The 19,274-nt window shown below is 49.0% G+C and overlaps 5 protein-coding genes across 7 annotated transcripts; 3 read left to right on the top strand and 2 right to left on the bottom strand.

Moving 5' to 3' along the window:
• Window positions 1-547: 547 nt before the first annotated feature.
• Window positions 548-2,858, top strand: ONS95_007055 (uncharacterized protein). Its single transcript, XM_058500548.1, has 3 exons — window positions 548-1,238; window positions 1,298-1,784; window positions 1,840-2,858. The coding sequence occupies exons 1-3, from the start codon at window positions 632-634 to the stop codon at window positions 2,348-2,350; spliced, it is 1,605 nt and encodes a 534-aa protein (XP_058349364.1). The 5' UTR covers window positions 548-631; the 3' UTR covers window positions 2,351-2,858.
• A 116-nt stretch (window positions 2,859-2,974) lies between these two features.
• On the bottom strand, window positions 2,975-8,703 carry ONS95_007054 (uncharacterized protein; the record flags this gene model as incomplete). The annotated part of the gene is made up of 5 exons (XM_058500547.1): window positions 2,975-4,844; window positions 4,955-6,723; window positions 6,769-7,290; window positions 7,339-7,413; window positions 7,459-8,703. The coding sequence occupies 5 exons, from the start codon at window positions 8,701-8,703 to the stop codon at window positions 2,975-2,977; spliced, it is 5,481 nt and encodes a 1,826-aa protein (XP_058349363.1).
• A 1,054-nt stretch (window positions 8,704-9,757) lies between these two features.
• ONS95_007053 (uncharacterized protein) lies at window positions 9,758-10,859 on the top strand (the record flags this gene model as incomplete). The annotated part of the gene is made up of 2 exons (XM_058500546.1): window positions 9,758-10,141; window positions 10,251-10,859. 2 exons carry the CDS (start codon window positions 9,758-9,760, stop codon window positions 10,857-10,859), a joined length of 993 nt encoding a protein of 330 aa, XP_058349362.1.
• On the bottom strand, window positions 10,716-13,464 carry GUT1_2 (Glycerol kinase). Of its 3 annotated transcripts, none has more exons than XM_058500543.1 (3): window positions 11,903-13,464; window positions 11,615-11,781; window positions 10,716-11,513 (listed from the first exon to the last, which is right to left on the bottom strand). In XM_058500543.1, the coding sequence occupies exons 1-3, from the start codon at window positions 13,023-13,025 to the stop codon at window positions 11,253-11,255; spliced, it is 1,551 nt and encodes a 516-aa protein (XP_058349359.1). In that variant the 5' UTR covers window positions 13,026-13,464; the 3' UTR covers window positions 10,716-11,252. The 3 variants fall into 3 exon arrangements, with proteins under 3 accessions (XP_058349359.1, XP_058349360.1, XP_058349361.1); XM_058500544.1 differs by having other exon boundaries at window positions 11,615-12,891; window positions 12,968-13,464; XM_058500545.1 differs by having other exon boundaries at window positions 10,716-11,781; window positions 11,903-12,891; window positions 12,968-13,464.
• Window positions 13,465-15,486: 2,022 nt separating this feature from the next.
• ONS95_007051 (uncharacterized protein) lies at window positions 15,487-19,188 on the top strand. Its single transcript, XM_058500542.1, has 9 exons — window positions 15,487-15,633; window positions 16,235-17,245; window positions 17,299-17,367; window positions 17,422-17,455; window positions 17,535-17,578; window positions 17,721-17,809; window positions 18,068-18,376; window positions 18,466-18,606; window positions 18,690-19,188. The coding sequence occupies exons 2-9, from the start codon at window positions 16,953-16,955 to the stop codon at window positions 18,773-18,775; spliced, it is 1,065 nt and encodes a 354-aa protein (XP_058349358.1). The 5' UTR covers window positions 15,487-15,633; window positions 16,235-16,952; the 3' UTR covers window positions 18,776-19,188.
• The last annotated feature ends 86 nt before the right edge of the window (window positions 19,189-19,274 follow it).

The following is a 19,274-nucleotide window of genomic DNA, read 5'->3' as shown; positions in this document are numbered from 1 at the left end:
TCGGCTGAGAATAGGCGCGGCCGTTAGTATCTCCAGTTATTTGGACAGCTGGCTACAAATTTACCCAAGTACTTAGTAGAGACAAAAGGATTATTATCTTGTGTGTGTGTCCCTCCCTTCTAATGTCGAAAATTGGCTCTCATCTTTCAGACGAAATCGTGAATGAAGTCACACATTTCCAAAACGCTTCAACTTTAGATGAGCAATTATTGCGACAGGAAAGTCTGCCAACGTTGGAGACTATCACAGGCTGAAGTCATTTATCTTCATGCACCCCTTTCATTTTGGCCGGCTAGTAGTCGTAGGGATCAAATACTCTGGTACGATATCGAAAAGCGCCTTGTGCCGGAGCCTACGAGGTGCAGCACCAAAGGCAAGCGGCTAAGTTGAGGTCTTATTTCGCCTTATTCTAGGCGAACTTCGCATTCTACGACTTATTGTGTCAAATTGTGTAACGCGACGGATAAATGTAGCTGCCCGATTCGACTAGGGAGCGTAACACAATGTCAAAACCAACAGTGGGCTTGCTAGCTTGCATGCGTGGACACCAATTCCCCAAAACCTGCTTTAAAATCTTAAAATCCCCCAGGAATCTTACTTGCCAATTCTTGTGTTCGATTCAACTTAAGAAATGACAGCCGAATTTCCTGGCAGATCTGGGTGCAACACTGGCCACCGCAACGCCCGTCCTTACCCAGACTACGTGGATTCGATTGACCAGGAAAAGCACAAATGGCTTGCCAATTTTTTGCGACTGCCCGATGATGACACCGAAGCACAAAAAATTCGCGATGCTGGACTACCACACACCGTTGATGTTTTCGATGTGCTGAACGACGGTAGCTTCACTCATAAATCCATAACTATGATCTATTACCTCAAATGGGAATATTACCCTGCGAGCCCCGAGCTCTTCGAGACCCTGGATAATGTTCCTGATGGGAGTGTGATAAGGATTTTGATTGCTCAGGAGTGGTCAGAGCTTTGCTCTAGCCATGTTGGCTCGCATAACGCTATCGGCCACAAATACAACCTCCACCCTAGCTTTCTTGAAATGCACTTCTCTTTGTTCGAGGTTCATACTATTCCTGAAGGTAGCGACACTTTCGACGATCATTTGCCAGGCCGGAAATATGCACCTGCAATCACGGCGTCCGAGCAACGCTATCTCCAGATCAAAGGCAACCGATGGGGTCACTTGACTGCAACTGAAGTACACTCGCCTGATTTGAAGATATGTAGGCTTTCTCAAAAACCTTAGCTCAATTATGTATTCCTTGTTAACAAATGGCAACAGTCATCATTCTTGAAGCTGATCCCAAAGGCCCTAGTGCGGTTAAATCTGTCCTTGAAGTTCTCAACAGCTTCTCTGGTCCAGAGAGCATACGTACCCTGAGCCTGCTAGACCTATGTAGTCAATATACTCGCGAATGTCTCCAAGGCATCTCTAGAGAGGTTTTCAAGGATGTGTGGGACTGCTTAGGGCCCCCGACGGATTTGAGCAAGGATCCCCAGAAAATATTGCGGCGGCATGACACCTATCGTTTGTACCATCAGTGTTTATTACTTTCTTCAGAGAGCATTCGCCGCTATTTGTCGACACGAGCCCAGGAAATTATATCCGTGTCCGAGACGTGGAAACTTATCTTGAGCGACTGCAAAGCACTCATGAATGATTGCGAAAGAGTCGCCGTCGATCTCAGAAATCGCTTGCAAGTTGTGCAAACCAGCAACGCCATTGAAGAAGCCAAGCTGGGTGTGCGTCAGGCTGAGTCTGTTCGCAGGTATTCATTCAATCTCCGGACCGTGTTTGATAAAATTGCTAATTGCATATTTCAGGCTGACGGTCGTAGCTTTCGTCTTCATCCCCCTCAGTTTCGCCACCTCCTTCTTTGGAATGAACATCACTCAATTGAAAGGTGATGTCGACGTAAAGTGGTTCGTTTTGACTGCCATTATTTCTGGTCTTATCGCCGCTGTCGTGGCAGGATTCGTCAAATTTGCTACCACAAAGCTCTCTGATGCACTACGTGGTGTGAGGGCCAAGTACGTGTCCAGGACTGATGACCCATCAGCCGCCAATGCATCTATCATAAAGATACTTTATGACGATTTAATCGGTCGTTACTTGTACAGGAAATATTCCGTTGCTCGCCGCAGCCTGGCCAATATTGAACCGGAAGATACCTGGATTGTGATCAAGCCTAAGTTGAAAGCTGTCCCCATTATACGGATATATCCACGGGTTTTATGGTCTGTGGCGGCAGATGCGTTACAGAACTTGTCCCAATGCTTGGTTCCCAAGTTCTCCCGCCTGAAAAGACATCCAACTGAATCTGCGGCGGTTTAGAAGTGTATATCTGGATTGGCGCCATAGCTCAAGGATAGCGGTGGAGGGGATTTTCCTTTGGGTGGCAGGACATGCCTCAACTGCGTGACGCCTTGCCACAGAATGCTCTGAACTATTGCTTGCTGTAAAAGTGATATCAGAATTGATTAATGCCATCTTTATACCATCAAGCAGAATTTACCGAACCTCACAAGGCGTTGGGCACTTCTCTTCTCTACTGCTGTCAAGTCACGTACGCTTGGCATTTGGTAGCCGTTAGTGTATCAAGAGCAAATAGTATGGTAGTATGTAAATATGTTGTGAAGGAAAAGCACGGTATTCGGGCCAATTTTCGTTCGTTTTGTTTCATAAACTCAGACAACGCATTTTTATTGACAATGCTTTGAGCGTCATGGAAAAATGCACCGTTTGGTACTTTCCGAAAAATGAATGGGTGACTTCCTCAGAGCCCTATTTTTCTTATCTTACAAGAAAAGAGTAGAAAGTCTCGCAAAAGAATGCACGTACCAAAGGAGGTTTCTCACAAAACTCTATGGTTTTGTTCTCGCGAAACTTCTTCCCCAAAAAAGTTGGAAATTATGAAAAAAACAACAACATCGCTTATATTTAACTGAATCTCATCTATTACTGAACGCTACAACGGTCATATGAATCCTCAGCTGAGTTATCCACCTCAGCTTCAGCTCGAACCTCCCTTTCCTTCCCTTTTCCACTCCCGTTCCCAATATCCCCACTCCCACCACCAAGAACCTCCTCCCTCACACCCTCAAACACATCACCTCCCCCTTCACCATCCTCCTCTCCGCTCCCAACACCCCTCATAACCCAACTCCCCCACAAAACAAAACTCGCCCAATGATACGGCTCTCCCTGCTCCTCCCCAACATGACACCCCAGCCTCTCCTCCAGACTCCTCTTCTTCTTACACATATTCTTCTGACACGCACGCATCTCCACCACAGACGTTCTGAACGCTCCAGCAACGTCAATCAATCTTTTCCCTGCATCTCCACCTCCGGCTTCCTCAGCAAACATCTCCTTGTAAAAGAAGCTCGAGAACTTCGACGCATCAGCCGTTTCGAATTGCCACAACGTGGCCACAATACTGCTCGCACCAGCGGCGAAGAACGCTGATATCAAGCCTAAAGCGTCCTCGGATGAGGAAATATGTTGTTGTCCTGACCGACAGCCCATCATCACGACCAATTTGGCGCGGATCTGTGTCGCGAAGGCGTCTTGTAGATTATATGTATTGTTCTGATGGGTTTGGTGAAGATGCACAAATGGATTTAGACTCCTCGGAATCGAAGGGGATGAGGGAGTGGAAGATGAGGCTTCAGGCTCGAGCTGCAAGTGTTGCTTGAGGCCTGTTTCGTTGACGTGAGTGTGGAAGTGGAGGATGTCGGACTGAGACATGTTGGATGAGAAAGCTTTGTGGGTTAGTGACGAGCCGGAAATTATTGTCGATTTTATGTTGGCTGTTGAGAGCTGTGTTGAGATGTTTTCGAGGGAAGTGGAGATGTTACGCTCTTCTTCCTCGGCGTTGGTGCTTTCGGATCCCCAGCGTCCGAACAGGGACGCCGTTGAAGGTGGAGAGGTGCTTGACTCTAGGACGCGCACAATGCATTGTTTCAGAATGAGATTGCTTGGTGTGTAGACAATGGGGTGGAAGTCGATGATTGGTCTGTCGTCCTCGTTTGCATATGGCAGAGCGTGTAAAGGAATTGAATGAAGTTCTTGGGAAGGGGAGAAAACGAGGAGATCTTCCTTGGTACAAGATCCAGCGATGGCACGAACGAGAGGATAGAGTGGCTTGAAGATATCTGAAGAATCTAGCGTCTTTGGAAGGAGTTTGCCATCGACTTTCAAATGGATGGTGACCCACTCCTCGACTTCGATGACTTCGCAGTCTGGTATCAATTCCAAGATACAGATCTTCTGTTTCGTGACATTGTATCCCGTAATCAGAAAGTAGTCGTGATATTTCATCCAGTCAATGAGAATCAGATCCGAGTCCGGTCCCTGGGTAAGTTTCGATACCGAAGCCAGAGAATGAAAATCGGAAGGCACAACTTTGAGTGTGTTATGTCGATGATCTAACAATGGCTTTAGAGTAGGATGCTCCAACATCTCTCCTTCCAGGTCCTGTAGTCTGTTATCTCCCATAGCTTGTGGACCCTCTTTGATGAGTCTCTGTTCTTCTTGATACAGCTTCAAAGCAGTCGGATCTGCTTCGATGGCTTCTAGATATCGGGATGGTACGAGGTTTGAGAATGATTGGCGATACAGAATATTCGCTTTGTATCTCTGGATGAAGGTGCATAGTGCCGATCCTGTTGGCTTTCCCTGGAATGGTTCCAAATCGCTGAGAATATAACATAATTCAATGACCAGTTCTCGATTTTTCCGGGGGATAGGGCTGGAAGCCAGATATGCTAGGTTCTGGCTGGCTTCGTACGGTGAAGCCATGACCAGTCGTTGCGCGGTCTTCAAACTGTTGACGGTCAGTATTAGAGCAAGCAGATCAATGGTCGGTAGTCCGTCTGTAAGTGACGAAAGAACTCGATGGGGGCCAGAATCAGTAGGGAAAATTCGCACACTCACATCAAGATATCAGTCATTGTCATAGGCATCAGCGCCTCCTCTTGAAGATTAATCACAGTCACGATCTGCCCATAAACATAACGATCGAGATCATCTACCCCCCCACCAAGACTCTCCCACCTCTCAGTCAACAACAATTTCCTCGCTCTCCCCTCCGCGACAACACTTCTTAACAAATCGACATTCGCCTCACAAATCCTCATTTGTGCTCCAGCTAGTTGGCGAATGCTAAGGAACTTCTCAGCTGCACTCTTGAGCAGAGCTCGGCCAGCCGGAACAACGTGCATCCAATGTTCTGGATCCTCCTCGCCGAGGAGTGTCATGAGCTTTCCAGCTCTGAGTCGGAATGTCGCGAGGCTGAGGAAGTCTTGAGAATGGATTGCTGTCTGTCCAATGGCATACGTACGAATGGCGAGCTCTTTGTTGCAGACATATGTAGCGACTGCTGCGAGTCCAAGAGCGATTTTTGGAATGACGGTATGTGCGAGGTATTTTGGAAGGGCTTCATACAGAGCGAAAGCAAGGCGAAGATGAGTGATCATGTAGTCGATAAAATTAGAATTGTACGGTTTCGGGATCATCTTGCTTGCTCCTTGGTTCTCTCGACCTACACGGCCTGCAAGATTCGGGATGAACAGAGCGGCATCAATAAATCGATCAATTTCGTCGCAGCGAGCTTGACCAGCTTCCCATCTATCGTACGACTTTGGTGTCAACCACCCCGGCCAGAGAACTGAAAGTATTTGGAGAGTCTCCTCTGGATTCGTCGTGTTGTTCGCTGCGGCTTCTGAATAGATATGCAGCACATTCAACATCGCGCGCTGATGACTTTCAACATCTCCTCGTTGTGCTGTTAGGGAAAGGTGAAGGAGAGAATTGAGTGCGGCTTCGAAGAAATTCCCGACAGACAGATATGCTCGACTCAGGTTGAACGATGCGAAGACCACCAGAAAACTGCTGTGGACAGCTACTGAATCGTCATTTGCAATTACTCGTTCCGCATCGTTAATTGATGCTACCGAAAGAGTGTCACCGGCATACTTGCGAAGATTCCATCTCTGATACATGATGTTATCGCCTGCTTCTTTGGCCAGTTCTCGAAGCGAAGATCTTTGGAATAGTTCCCAATTGTGCGCTGGAGAGTCTTTGCTGAGATACGTGACGTTACACCGCCGCAGCTGACGCAGCCGTGTGAGATCGTTCCGCTGCCTCAAATCATCATACAGGCTCTGAATTCTACCGAAAGCGATCGATCTTCCTGCAAGTTTGATGTCCAGAAGTTGGACATCGAAAAGTCCAGCGTGTGGTGGCAGTCCTGATGACTCGCTCAGATTGTGGTATTCTGCCTCCACGAAACGCAGCATCAATAATGCTACCTGAGGCGCACCGTTTTCGCTGAAAATATCTGCATTGAGCAAGGTCATAGCGGCCCAAATATCTGTAATATGAGTCCGCGCTTCTGTCATAATATCTGAACGCTCGAAATCTGAGATCATGGGCCGTGCAATTGACTCGGTGTGGACATATTTCGCTACACTGAACGCGTCTTCCATGTCGAAATACTGGTCACGAATAGTTCGCTTCAACATCTCCAGCTCTGTCAACAGAACCTCCCACGCGAGTGGGGCCAAGCCACTGCTATGATGCTTGTTGCAAAGATGGTGACGAATAGCTCTCAGTCTGGCCAGTCCAGCATCTCTTGGCGTAGAGTGTTCCAAATCGCGGCAAGTTGCCAGAATAATCTTGTGGTAGTAGAGTTCCAAGTAAATCTAAAGGTTAGTGAAGTTGATGAAAATGGCTGATAATATACATACTAGCAGTGTTGGATCTTCCGCTCCTGGGTTCCAATCAACCAGGTATTTATCGAACATCTCGGCAGCTTCCGCCACGGCGACCTCCCATTTTCCATGTACGAAGCATCTAAGATAATTCGATATCATGCGAAGCAAAGCGCGAGCAATTGGACTAGACACTCGAACCTCTCTGCTTGTGCGAGTGGCGGAAGTCATGTCTCCAGCTTCCATGTCCTGAGAAGCTTCGTCCATCCGTGACTTCAAGGCGACGAGTTCCGCCTTGGCAACTCCATTACCGCAGGCCATGGCTTTCTGAAAGTAACCTTGTTGAAGATAGACTTGCTGCAGTTCTAGTGCAATATGAACATCCGTTGGGTCAACATCGTGAAATGGACGGAGAATTGCGATTGCTTCTTCGTAATTACCTCTCATTCTGCGCTTCTGTGCTTCAAGTAGAGACTCAGCATTGAGATGAGTCGGTGGCCAAGGATTCATGGTAGCCGATACCAGGACGCTGAGATTCTTAATTGTCATCTCTGGTAACTATTGCACACTTAGCATGTTATGAACATATTCGAATACGATTCTTACGTTCTTGTAATCGGTCTGCCACAGTCGCTCTCGTATCAGATGATCTCTGGAGAGGAATGAATGCCAAGAAGGTTTCTATCTGGATTAGCATCGACATAGAAAGCATGGATATGAGCTTACCATTTTTTCAAAGTGACTAGAGAGGTCACTCATCATGACAGGAGAAATCAATTCATCGTATCCAGGGTGAGCTTTGAAGATGACGGAGAACATTGGCCAGAGTCTTAGCATCTCTCGGTATGGATCTGTTGTTGTGTCGGGCTGTAGTTTGTGAATATCAAGCGAAACCCCATCGTTAATATGATTCTGACTGCCAGCATCATCCCTTTCTCCTGCCTCAATATGAAGATTCTGGATTCTGTCCTCAATACCCGTCCCCGTAGAAATTGATACTTCTCGACCTGAGGAATCGGACCGATTCCTCGTAGTCCCATCAAGTAAGCGGTCCACTTTGGTATGGTCGATTTCAGTATCCAGTACAGTCATAAATTGCAATGGAATCGTATAGGTGATGTAGTCCACCATGTTCGGAGCCAAACTGGCAGCAACAGGTCTCCAACTTCCGGCCTCCCTCAAACAAGGAATATCTCCTGCCCCATACAACGCCACCTTCTCATCATTGAACTTCTTCAGCTGTCCAAGCAAACCGTGCAACTGGATCGAAGCCCTTGCACTCTCCACCCGCGCGTCAAGAAGAGGTTTCATATTCTCCAATAGAAGTTCCCATTCCCCTCTGCCGAATGTTCGTGTATACCAATCGACAGGATAGCTCTGCATCTCCATCAAGCACAACCATTCCTGCGAACCTATATCCGGACTTGTCTGCAATGCAGCAATGGTCTGGTTGCGATTGAACTCCCGTACTTCCTGGAAGCCGACGAAGCAGTGAAAAAACCATGGGAAATATGAGAAGAACTGCTGAGAAGTCTTGGAGTTTCGGAATAGTTGTAGGTGGTCAAGATCACTTCCATCGTAAAGAGGAGCTGAGAGGGGTCGAGTGGTGATTTGGACGAATTTGTGATCTTTATGATCTCCCTTCAGCTTGTCGAACTCCTCCGTAGGGTAACAGTCGATGCAGATATAGAAGTCTTCGCATTGCGTGCAGTGTTGAAAACACCAGTGTACCTGGTCGAGATATGGCTGATTCGCTTTGGTCTTCTCGCATATCTTGCAGACGATTGGCAATTTGAGTTGCTCCCATGGTTTGCTTGATTCGATGACTTTGACCAGATCGATCGCATCGGCATCTAATTGTTCTCGTAGATCAGTCTGATTCCATCCTCCAGTTGCCCAATACTTGTTTTGTTCAAGGGGCTTCAATTCTGGTCCTTGGCCAAGTGGGCCAGTCGACTCAAGACGCTGCATTTCTGATAGCGTAAGGCTGAAGTCTGAAGCTTGTCCCGGTGTCAATAAGAAAGCTAGGTCGCTCGGTAACTTCCCGCGAGACTCGTAGCTGTAATAAATAACCCTCGGCGGCTACAACGTGGTTGTCAAAGCAGCGTGCATGTGGAGGCTGAAACCGTCGAGGCGCTGTGGCTTTCTGGCTGAGGATCGGGATGCGAAGGTGTGAAATGGTTCAAGAACACAACAACCGGTGCACATAAGTTTCAATATGCTGTATGGAAACAGCTAAGTTCTTCATCTGCTGCGATTTCAGGGCTGGTCTCAATGTTGATGTGTGAACCTAGATATCCATTTCTGGTTGATGAGAGAAAAGGTGAAGAAGGGGCACGGCTGATGGCAATAGAATTATGAAGATGTCCTCGAACCTCAGCTCAGTTAGCTTACAAAAGTACCACGCTTCATTTCTCGAGTCCCAGGAAAAGGTTGGAATGTGGGTGCGACAGTCGTAGAACGTGACCTTCAGATTCTGCTGTCGTCTCAATCGGCGAATTGTTTTGTCCGTTCAGAATCGTGATTTCGGAAAGCGTTGAGCAATATTCTATACATCAAGAATATCAGTAAAAAAAGTCTTGAACTTTTCCTCGTCGTCGACATTTCAGAATATTTGGAAAGAGTCAAAACTCAGCTGCGGCTGAACCTGTCACACCTGACAGCCCAGCAAGTCCAGCCGAGCCAATCCAACGCGGCCCGCCCCGAATTTAGCCGCCCACTTGTCTCTCCTTAAACTCAGCTCAACTTCAAACTCAAAAACCACACGAGTCAGTGAAGATATACTCCACTCCTCAGCAGATCTAAGGTTAAATCAACCACCGCCAAGATTCGACCGACGATCATCACCATCTCTATCCACTCTTATCCCACCTCTGAGTGAAAAAGTGGCGCGCAGCAAGTCGTATCTGTACCCCACAGCTCACATCCACATTTCATGTCAAGACTCACATTTGATCGATGAGAAAAACTGGGACGAATAACCCACAAAACTCCACGTCCTACATCCACACTTCAAATCCACAATATGGCCGACTCAGAACTCAAATCCAACGACACCTCAAGCCCCACCTCCAACCCTGGCGACTCAGACATATCACCTCCATCAGCTCTCCCTTTCCTCTCTCAAGACGTCGATCTTGAAATCCTCCCTGAACCCCTGCAACTCAGCCACGGCACCACCGAACACATCTCAACAGTACCCTTTCGGAAATGCAGTATCAGTACGAAGATCACTGATCTGCGACGGTGCTGGTTCAGGGATGAGAGGGTAGGAGGAGATGGCAAGAGAGAGGCTTGTGTAGTTGTTTTTGAGCTAGAGTTTGGTGAGCAGAGTAGGGAGAGTGGACAGAGGATTACAGAGATGGGAGTGTGGGTTTTGGTAGAGGAGGTTGATGAGGATGAGAGACAGGTGAGTTTGACGCTGCCCTGCACATGATTCTGAGAACGTCCGTATACCTAAAACGAGAGGGGATGAGAGAAGAGACCATACGAACATCCTCACTAACCAACCCAACCAGACCACAAAACAGCAACAAGCAATCCTCACCCCCCCAATCACACAAGCCCCCTCCCCCGACCTCGCCATAAAAGCCATCTACCCCTACTCCGCCAGCAGCCCCCTCACCCCCCTCCTCACCACCACCTCCCTCAGCACCTCCCTCTCCCCAACATTCAACAACATCTCCATCCTCTCCCTCAGCGCCAGCCAAGAGAAATCGCACACCTCTCACCACGGCGCAAGACTCACCACCACCTCCGCCGGCACTCAAGGCCGCAAACTACAGCTTTCTGAAAACGCGCTTCTCAAATCTGGAGTTCCCGATCGGGTCAGGTTCGCGGTGTTGTTGCAGACGGATGGGCTGCCGTTTGATGTCGAATTGAGGTTTAAGGGTGTGGCGGGGAGTTCGAAGTGGGGGGTTGGTGTTAAGGTCGGTGCGAAGTGTGTGGTGGGCGTGGGGAGTGAGTATCTTTGGTTTAGGAGGGGGGAGGGGGAGGGTGAGGGGGGGAGTGGGAGTGTAAGGGAGGGGGAGGTGAGGTTTGATGAGGATGCTGATTCGGAGGTGTTTAGGAGGTGGGTTTTTGAGAAGACGGGGAATGCGTGGGCGGAGGGAGTGGTGTGGGAATGATTGGCTGAGTGCTCGTCGTTGCAGAGTATGGGAGTGGTAGTATGATGGACTCATTCACTCACGTAGACACGGACCATGAAGATTCTAGACGAAGAAGTGTCGAGTAGGATGGTAGTGAGACGAGACGAGACGAGACGAGAGGAGACGAGACGAACGGGGGATCGGGATTGCGAAGGTACGGGATCGGACGGTGTTCAAAGCTTGCTCTTCATTTGCGCCTGCGACGTCGATGTGCTGCTGGAAATCGGAGTCAACCCCCCAGTGGAAGACGACTCCTCGAGACTAAATACAAAACAAACGAATTGGTATATGTATATCAAATAATACCACCCCTCCTCCCCTCTCAACCTCTCCCCTCCCTCTCCTTCTTCTCATCCTCAAGGTCAGGAACACTCACTTCTCCTCAACCTTCTCATTCCCCTCCCACCCCCTACACATCCCCACAGCCTTCTCCCACCTGCCAAACCGCCTATCCCTCTCCTTGGCATCGATCTTGGGCTGGAACACGGTCGTTCCGGCGGTGTTCACGTTCTTGAGTTCTTCGAAGGAGGACCATACGCCGATGGCGAAGCCGGCTGCGATGGCGGCGCCGAGGGCGGTGGTTTCGAGCATGCGGGGGCGGGAGACGGGGATGCCGGTTAGGTCGGCTTGGGTCTGGTGGAGGGGTTAGATTGGATTTATGAGAGAGTTGGGAAGGGTGAAGTTAGGGGGGAGGGAAAGGGTGGAAGAGGGAGATGGGGAATGGGGAGGCGTACCTGCATGCAGAGATCTGAGTTTGTCATTCCGCCGTCGACGGCCAGTTCTGCGAGAGCGTGTCCACTGTCTTTCTCCATGGCGTCGAGGATGGCTTTGGTTTGGAAACAGGTAGCTTCGAGTGTAGCGCGTGCGATGTGACCTTTCTTGGTGTAGGCTGTGATGCCGACTGTGGGGTTAGACGTTAGCTGAGGCGTGAGAGACGTGGGAAAAGTTGAGAAAAGACAGGTTGAGATGAAACAGGTATGACTTGAAAAAAAAAAAGTACAGAACGGAGAGAAAAAACTCACAAATCGTCCCTCTAGCATCATCCATCCAATACGGCGCAAACAACCCACTAAACGCCGTAACAAACACACACCCCCCATTATCCTCCACCGTCTCCGCCAACGTACTAATCTCTCTCGATTCCTTAATAAACCCGAAATTATTCTGCAGGAACTTGATACTCGATCCCGCTACCGCAATACTACCTTCCAGTGCATACTGCGGCTTCCCATCGAAATCATACGCTACCGTACTAAGCAATCCATGACTCGAAATCACAGGCTTGTCGCCTACATGGTAGAGCAGGAAACAGCCCGTCCCATACGTATTCTTTGCTCTTCCAGGCGAGAAGCCTTTCTGACCTACCAAAGCAGCGGATTGATCGCCTAGACATCCAGTAATAGGCACACCGGACAAGACGCCCGTAGTCAAAGTCCCGTATGCTTCTGGGTCAGAAGAGCGGACGATTTTCGGGAGATTGAGTTTCTTCATGTCAAAGCGGAAGAAGTCCAGGAGCTGCTCGTCGTATTTCAGAGTGTGGATGTTCATGAACATACTCCTCGACGCATTCGTCGGGTCCGTCACGAATACATTCTTCTTCACGCCGCCGTTAAGTCTGTACACAACCCAAGCGTCAATCGTACCAAATGCCAGCGTCCCTTTAGCATACGCATCAGCAATCTTTGGCTCGTTCTCAATCAGCCAGAGGAGTTTGCCGACCGAGGGATAAGTTGACAAAGGGAGACCGCAGAGGTCTTGAAGTTTGTCGGAGCCGAGACGTTGTTTGAGTTTGCGGACGAGGGCTTGAGTCCGCGTGTCGGTCCAGACGATGGCGTTGTAGAGGGGCTCGCCAGTCTTGGTGTCCCAGACTACGGTTGTTTCGCGCTGGTTGGTGATGCCGACTGCTTTGATGGAGCGAGCGGAGTGGCCGTTGTCTTCGAAGGATTTGACGGCTCCTTCGATGCAGGTCTCGATTGAGGTTATGATTTCAAGAGGGTCGTGTTCGTGCCATCTGGGGGGTGTTAGTGAGTCTTGCTCAAAATTGTGTATGTATATTCTCAGAGATATGAGAAATACGGGGGTCCCACCCTGGCTGAGGATAATACTGCTTGAACTCAACTTGATGTGAAGCAACCGGCTCCCCATCTCGATTGAAGATCAGAAATCGAGTACTAGTCGTGCCCTGATCAATTGATCCAACATACGCCTCATGTGGAGCAACGAGTACGGGAGAGTCACCAGTCATGATGAATGGTTATGAGAGGAGGAATTGATGGTGAGGAACAAAGAACAAAGCTCTGTTGTGGGAAAATGTGATTTTATGACAGCTTGAGAACTGGAGAGCTGGGGTAGCTGGGGTAGCTACCTCGAGCTTCTTTATCTAGACCCCGCATTCCCCTCTGGACCCTGGAATAGCGCTCCATGTGATCGACTTGTCAGGATAAAGAGGGCGTAGATAGCCCGAAGGTATTTCTGAAAAGAGAAATACACCGAGGAATTTCAGTGCTGGGGGAATTTGGCACTACGCCTGTCAGCTAGGAGGATCTGGTACAGTATCAGGTGCAGATGAGGGGTTCGAGGGGGATGGTGAGGGTAGGTGGTGGCGGATCGATGTCTGTCCGTATGTTAGACGAATTGAAGGTGGTTTGGAAAGGCGTATGCTTGGTTGCGCTATGCTTGGTTGCGCTAGTCTCGGCCATACTAGACGCCTCCTCGTCAGGTTCAAGGATCCAACATGACGGAACGCCGTCCGCTGTTAGTTCGGGGTTTGAGGCTTGGGGAGATAGTAAATTTACTCCGAGTTTTATGATATCTTGTTTTTTGACTAGTCGGTTCTCAAGTTGATATCTTGGCATTTATTACATGCAAAGCGTAGATGTACTCTCTCCGTTCTCTTGATCTCAAAGCTTTATCAATGTCCGACTTCAAGACACTCGTTGTCATGACATGCAGCTTGCCTCAGAGTCTGGATGCCCTATGTGATACCAGAGCACAGTGCAGCTTTGACAACTACCTGCATGTGTCACATGTATCTCAATGTACCTGGGCAGTGCAGGCCGCTGCAAGATAATACCTTTCTGGGACTCCAGTCGGAGAGAAGGAGGAGAAAAGGAGGGAATCAGTTGATACCTTACATACAATTCGTATAATTGCATGACAAGACACAAACTTAACATGCAGTGCATCCGCATAGCATCGGAAAATGCTCGATAGGGATAAGCCAAGACTAACGACAAAAACTACTTTTCTTGTCGGGACTGCCAACATCTTGGGGCCTAGATGTGTGAAGAGTGGATAAGTGGTTGTCTCCACCATATTTTTGATTTCTGGAGCGTCCGGGTCAGACGGTGAGAATTACTGGATTCATGTTGAAGTGCTGCGCCGCCGGACCGAGGGCTCGGGATGGTCTAGATGAGCTGAGGGGTGAGGAGAGCAGAAGGGAGGCTGGAAACTGCGTATAGCTACGAGGAAGGCCGGGTGTAGAGGATGTAAGGAATTCTAACGAATAGCATACGAGGACAGTGTCCAAAATCTTGGATAGGTGTAAGTGAAAGTGGAAGGATTAGTAGCAGTAAGCAGCTCGTGATGGCATTTTTGCACAGACCTTGTGCTTGTCATTCCTGTGGACTGGACAGGACAAAAGTTGAGACCAGATGAAAAATCATGAGGTAAGACGACAGGGAACGGACGTTGGCATCTACATTTGCATTGGCACCGGCATCCCGTGGTTGACGTTACTTCGTCACTTTCCCTTTCCTCTCCCCTCCCCTCTCCCTTCCGCGCAGTGGTAGTCGGCATCAAGCCAGTCCCCTGTATGGTTTCCCATCATCCCCTGTTCCCCGAACCCTACAGTGATTAAGTACACTAACCCCGGATCAACGCAGCGGGGAAAACTCTCCTACCTACTGCCCACGTTAGGCCTAGATGCCCCAAGATGCCCTGAAGGCTGTTCCCCACTCGGCGTCGGCTTCTCGAATTGAGGGGTTTTTCACTTCTCGCTAAGCAGCCACATCGCGCCACTCTGCAAGCCTCTTTGCGCATTCTTTTGACCTCACGAAACTACGGCCACGAGGCTGAGAGGTCTAGTCGAGGGGGACACCAGACACCACTTTGCAGTGCATTCATAGTACCACCATGGCCAGCGCCAGCAGATATGGTATACAGAAGAGAAGGGGCTGGAGTCTGGATGCCCTCATGCACTCCTATTTGACTACTGCACACTCAATTGCATGCATCCATCAATTGCCTATCTCCTCCCCGCTCCCTGTTCTTCTTCTGCTTTTGCGTCTCCTCCTCCTGATCCTTCGGGAACCCCGGCCTGCCTTCACTGGTAGCTCACTTCTCTAGCTGCAGCCTCCCTTGAACAGCTGCCTCATTGGACAGTATCAGGATCGTTCGTTCGGGACAAGGCAGTAGCTTTGTCTCCAAGTTCAACGGCTCCCAGGTTCTAGGGAGGAGGCAAGACTCGGACGGCAAGCCAAAGCGGGGAAGCCCAGCATGCTCAGCTCTCATCGCGCAATTCGTTGGTTGGCTGCCAGTGTTTTCTTTCTACGTAAGCAGGGTACGGCTACGGGCAAGACTTCATCATTAACTAGGTACACTGCAGTATCAATTCGATTACTACGTTGGTTACCAGTCTGGTACACACGCACGACTATCGGCGCCATCTACTAGGACAGGTGTTGAAAGTGCTGCTGTCTAGTATCTGCTGAAAGCTCTATGCCCTGCTGTTCTTTCCAATTTCATCACATCGGTCAGTTGCCAGTTTGTACTGTTCAATTCTGCATCATAGCCGTCTTCGTACAACCCCGCTTGCCGGCTGTAAGCACCGCCTCAAAATCGCAATCCAACATCTGAGACTGAAAAGCTCGGTCGAGTAACCGACTGTAGTGCTGACTGTGCCTCTCGGATTCAAGGGAGAGGCGAAAGCCCCAAAGCTGGCCGCCAGATCGCGGGGTTGGTATTGACGTACTAAGGTAGCAGCTTTCCCTGGTGACGGCGTGATGCTGCCAAGCACAATCCAATGACACATTGGAGCCGATAGCTAAGAGGGACAAGATCAATGGCTTCCTTCTATTTGCCAATCGAAGAGGCGTAGTTGTTACGAAGAACCACTACCGTTTCCATGTGCCACCCCGGGCACAAGAGGCTTTAACTAGGCGTGAGCATCTTGTGATCTTTTCAGGGGGTACTACTATTCTTGACGAAACTCGGACTTCATACCGCTCCAAAGACAACTTCCTTTTCGGGTTGGGCTTGGATGCAGAAAAGTTGCCTATCTTCTTTGTTACAGTCGTCTAGCATGGTTCGTTTCGGCTTTGGGCTTTGTCGTACGAGACTTACCTCGGTCCCAGATCTGTCATGTCAAGGAGAGAAAGATTACTCGGGGCAAACAAATGTCATCTTATCTCTGTCCAGTCACTAGCTGGCTATTTTCAAGGTTCTCGACAGTCTCGTACCGCCACGGTAAACTAAATGTTGGTATATCGTGTGGTTGGGCGGAATGCCGCCGACGATGCCTAGATGAAGGCCCATTTTGAGTCAAGATTAGCCCCATGTCACGTTGCTCACCTGTCAGTTCAATGCTTTGAACAGGATATCCTTGTATCCTGCAGACTGCCCCCGATCAGTAGCAGACCAGCAGACTTCTTGTCCTGTTGTGCTAAGTTGGGTGGCCAGATCCGTCTGGCTCAAGATTTGCTCTTCGGAGCGCTTTTTCTCGCTATCATCGCGCATCTTCTTACCCCATCTCACGCTATGATTAAACTCTTCCTTCTCCACTCCAGCTATCTCCTTGAAAGAAAAACTGGAGTCGGTGTATTTCCAATTAAGGGAACGCCTTTCTTTGACCTGTGAATGCCTGGCATTCCACGGCAGCTACCACCGTCTTACACAATTGGACCCTTTCTATATCTAGTTCCGGAGCAGCCATCTTCTTTTACCTGTCAAGCTGTCGATCACCGTTAGAAGCAATCCAGATCATCAACCCTTATATGACCTTCTCAAGTCTTTGTTCAACTTCAACATTCCTCTGATATCGACATTCTCCAACGTTCCAACCTTCAAACCAACATGGCAGACACAAAGCCAACTTCGATGCCTAGTCCGGCAGTTTCTCACGACGAGTATGCAGCTCATCTCAACGACCACGCCGAATCTTCACACTCAGCACAAAAGGAGCCTCTAAACGAGAAGGAGATTCAAGAGGCGTACGGAGAACATGGTCCTGGGATTGATCATGACATTCCACAGAAGGATGCCATTCAAGCTCGACCAGATCTTTGGTGGAGTCGTATGCGCCATCGATTCCGCGAGCCTCTCTCTGAGTTCTTTGGTGTTTTCATCCTGATCTTATTCGGCGATGGGTAAGTCTTCTTTCCATGTCAAAAAATCGAAACCTCGGCTAACTTCTAAACAGAGTCGTCGCTCAAGTTGTTCTCAGTCGAGGCACGAAAGGAGACTATCAATCGATCTCTTGGGGATGGGGGTACGTTCTTGCCATCTTCAACATCATCAATAACACATGCTGATATCTGTATAGTATCGGCGTCATGTTAGGAGTCTACGCATCAGGGGTTCGTACCGCCTCTCTAGCCCACCGGCTTCCCCGCAATCCACCAAAACTCGGCATTACACCTACTAACAGCCATATAGGTCAGTGGCGCACACATCAACCCGGCCGTCACGTTTGCAAACTGGTTAGTCTAGCTCCATCCTCTTTTACCTCCCCAAAATACCTTCTCGAGAATACGGCCACGAGAGCCCCCCTATCAAAGCAAGATGGGCTCCTCCCCCATAGCCAAGAGTAAGCAGACCGAGCTAACACCGAGATACCACCAGCGTCTACCGCAAATTTCCATGGCGCAAGTTCCCCATTTACATGCTTGCGCAAATCCTAGGAGCCTTTTGCGCCTCGGGCGTTGTGTATGGTGAGCTGAGTCTATTTTCAATTACTTACCCCTCTTTCTTATTGTCGATCATTCACTTTATTGGGGCTCGCTTATGCTCACCCATGAAAACATCCTGGGGAACTTTACTTCCCCCCACACCGATTTCACTCCCTGCCAAACTCACCCCACACTCTAATTCAGTTCATCTTAAGTTTGGGATGAAACATTGTCCCAGCATATTCTCAAACACAAACACTCACCCACACACCACTACACACAATGGCTAACGCCCTACAGCAAACTACAAATCCGCCATCAACCAATACGAAGGCGGGCCCAACATCCGCACCGTCCCGGGCTTCAGCGAGAACGCCACCGCCGGCATCTTCTGCACCTACCCAGCCGAGTTCATGACCCGCACGGGCATGTTCTTCTCGGAGTTCATCGCCTCGACCATCCTCATGTTCTGCATCTACTCTCTACAAGATAACGGGAACCTGGGAGCGGGGAACCTTACGCCGCTGGGATTGTTCTTTGTCATTTTTGGGATTGGGGCTTGTTTTGGGTGGGAGACGGGGTATGCGATTAATCTGGCGAGGGATTTCGGTGAGTTGGCTTTTTGCTCTTTGTGTTGCTTTTATTTCTGTATGTGGAAATGTGGTGGTGAGGACGTGGCTGACATAGGAAATTTATAGGTCCTCGTCTGATGTCCTATGCCCTTGGCTACGGTCACGAAGTCTGGTCCGCAGGAAAGTACTACTTCTGGATCCCTATGGTAGCGCCATTCCTTGGATGCTTGTTTGGTGGATGGTTGTACGATGTATTCATCTTCACTGGTATGTGGTCTCTTTCTTCATCCTGACTGTGAAAAGTGTATCGTGGCAGTGTTTTGGAAGACAAAGGCTAATTTCTGTTGCAGGAGACTCACCAATCAACACTCCATGGTGGGGATTCAAGCGTATGTTCGGCATGAGCTCGAAGAAGGTCAAATCGTCGCATGTTTGAGTCTGAGTGGAAGCGATGAAAAGCCACCGCACCGCTGAACGTATACTACGCTTCCTGTGGACGAACGAACTTGATGGATACCATGACTTGAATGATATGACGAGTTGAACTCATTGTTGAAAGATTGACCTTGAATGAGAGATGGATGGCCGGGATGATTGTCATAAGCTTTTGGTGCGCTATAGTAGCTGGTTGAGAGCGAGGAGGTTGGGTGGCGTCTTAGGCGAATTTTCATCGTACGTGATGGTGGAGTGGAGTTTCGCAAATTTCTCGGATGGTTTGGATGAGTGCAAATGCTATCATTGTTATCCACTGTGGGCGGGCGTCTGGAAATGATTTAGGGACAGTGGTGTCTTGGGGAAATACCTAAGTAGTGACGGTAGATAAAATGAAAAGTAAAAATTGACCTAAAATATCACGAAGAAAGTGAGATCAGTCTCATATGGCTTGGAATGCAAATCTGGGAGAACTACGGTTCGTATTCTCAGCGGTGTAGCTT

The sequence above is a fragment of the Cadophora gregata genome (assembly GCF_030347475.1).
Source record: "Cadophora gregata isolate MNR1 chromosome Unknown scaffold_19, whole genome shotgun sequence".
Taxonomy (NCBI): Eukaryota; Fungi; Ascomycota; class Leotiomycetes; order Helotiales; family Ploettnerulaceae; genus Cadophora; species Cadophora gregata.
The sequence above is the reverse complement of the archived record's forward strand: the minus strand, read 5'-3'. Positions and strand labels throughout refer to the sequence as shown.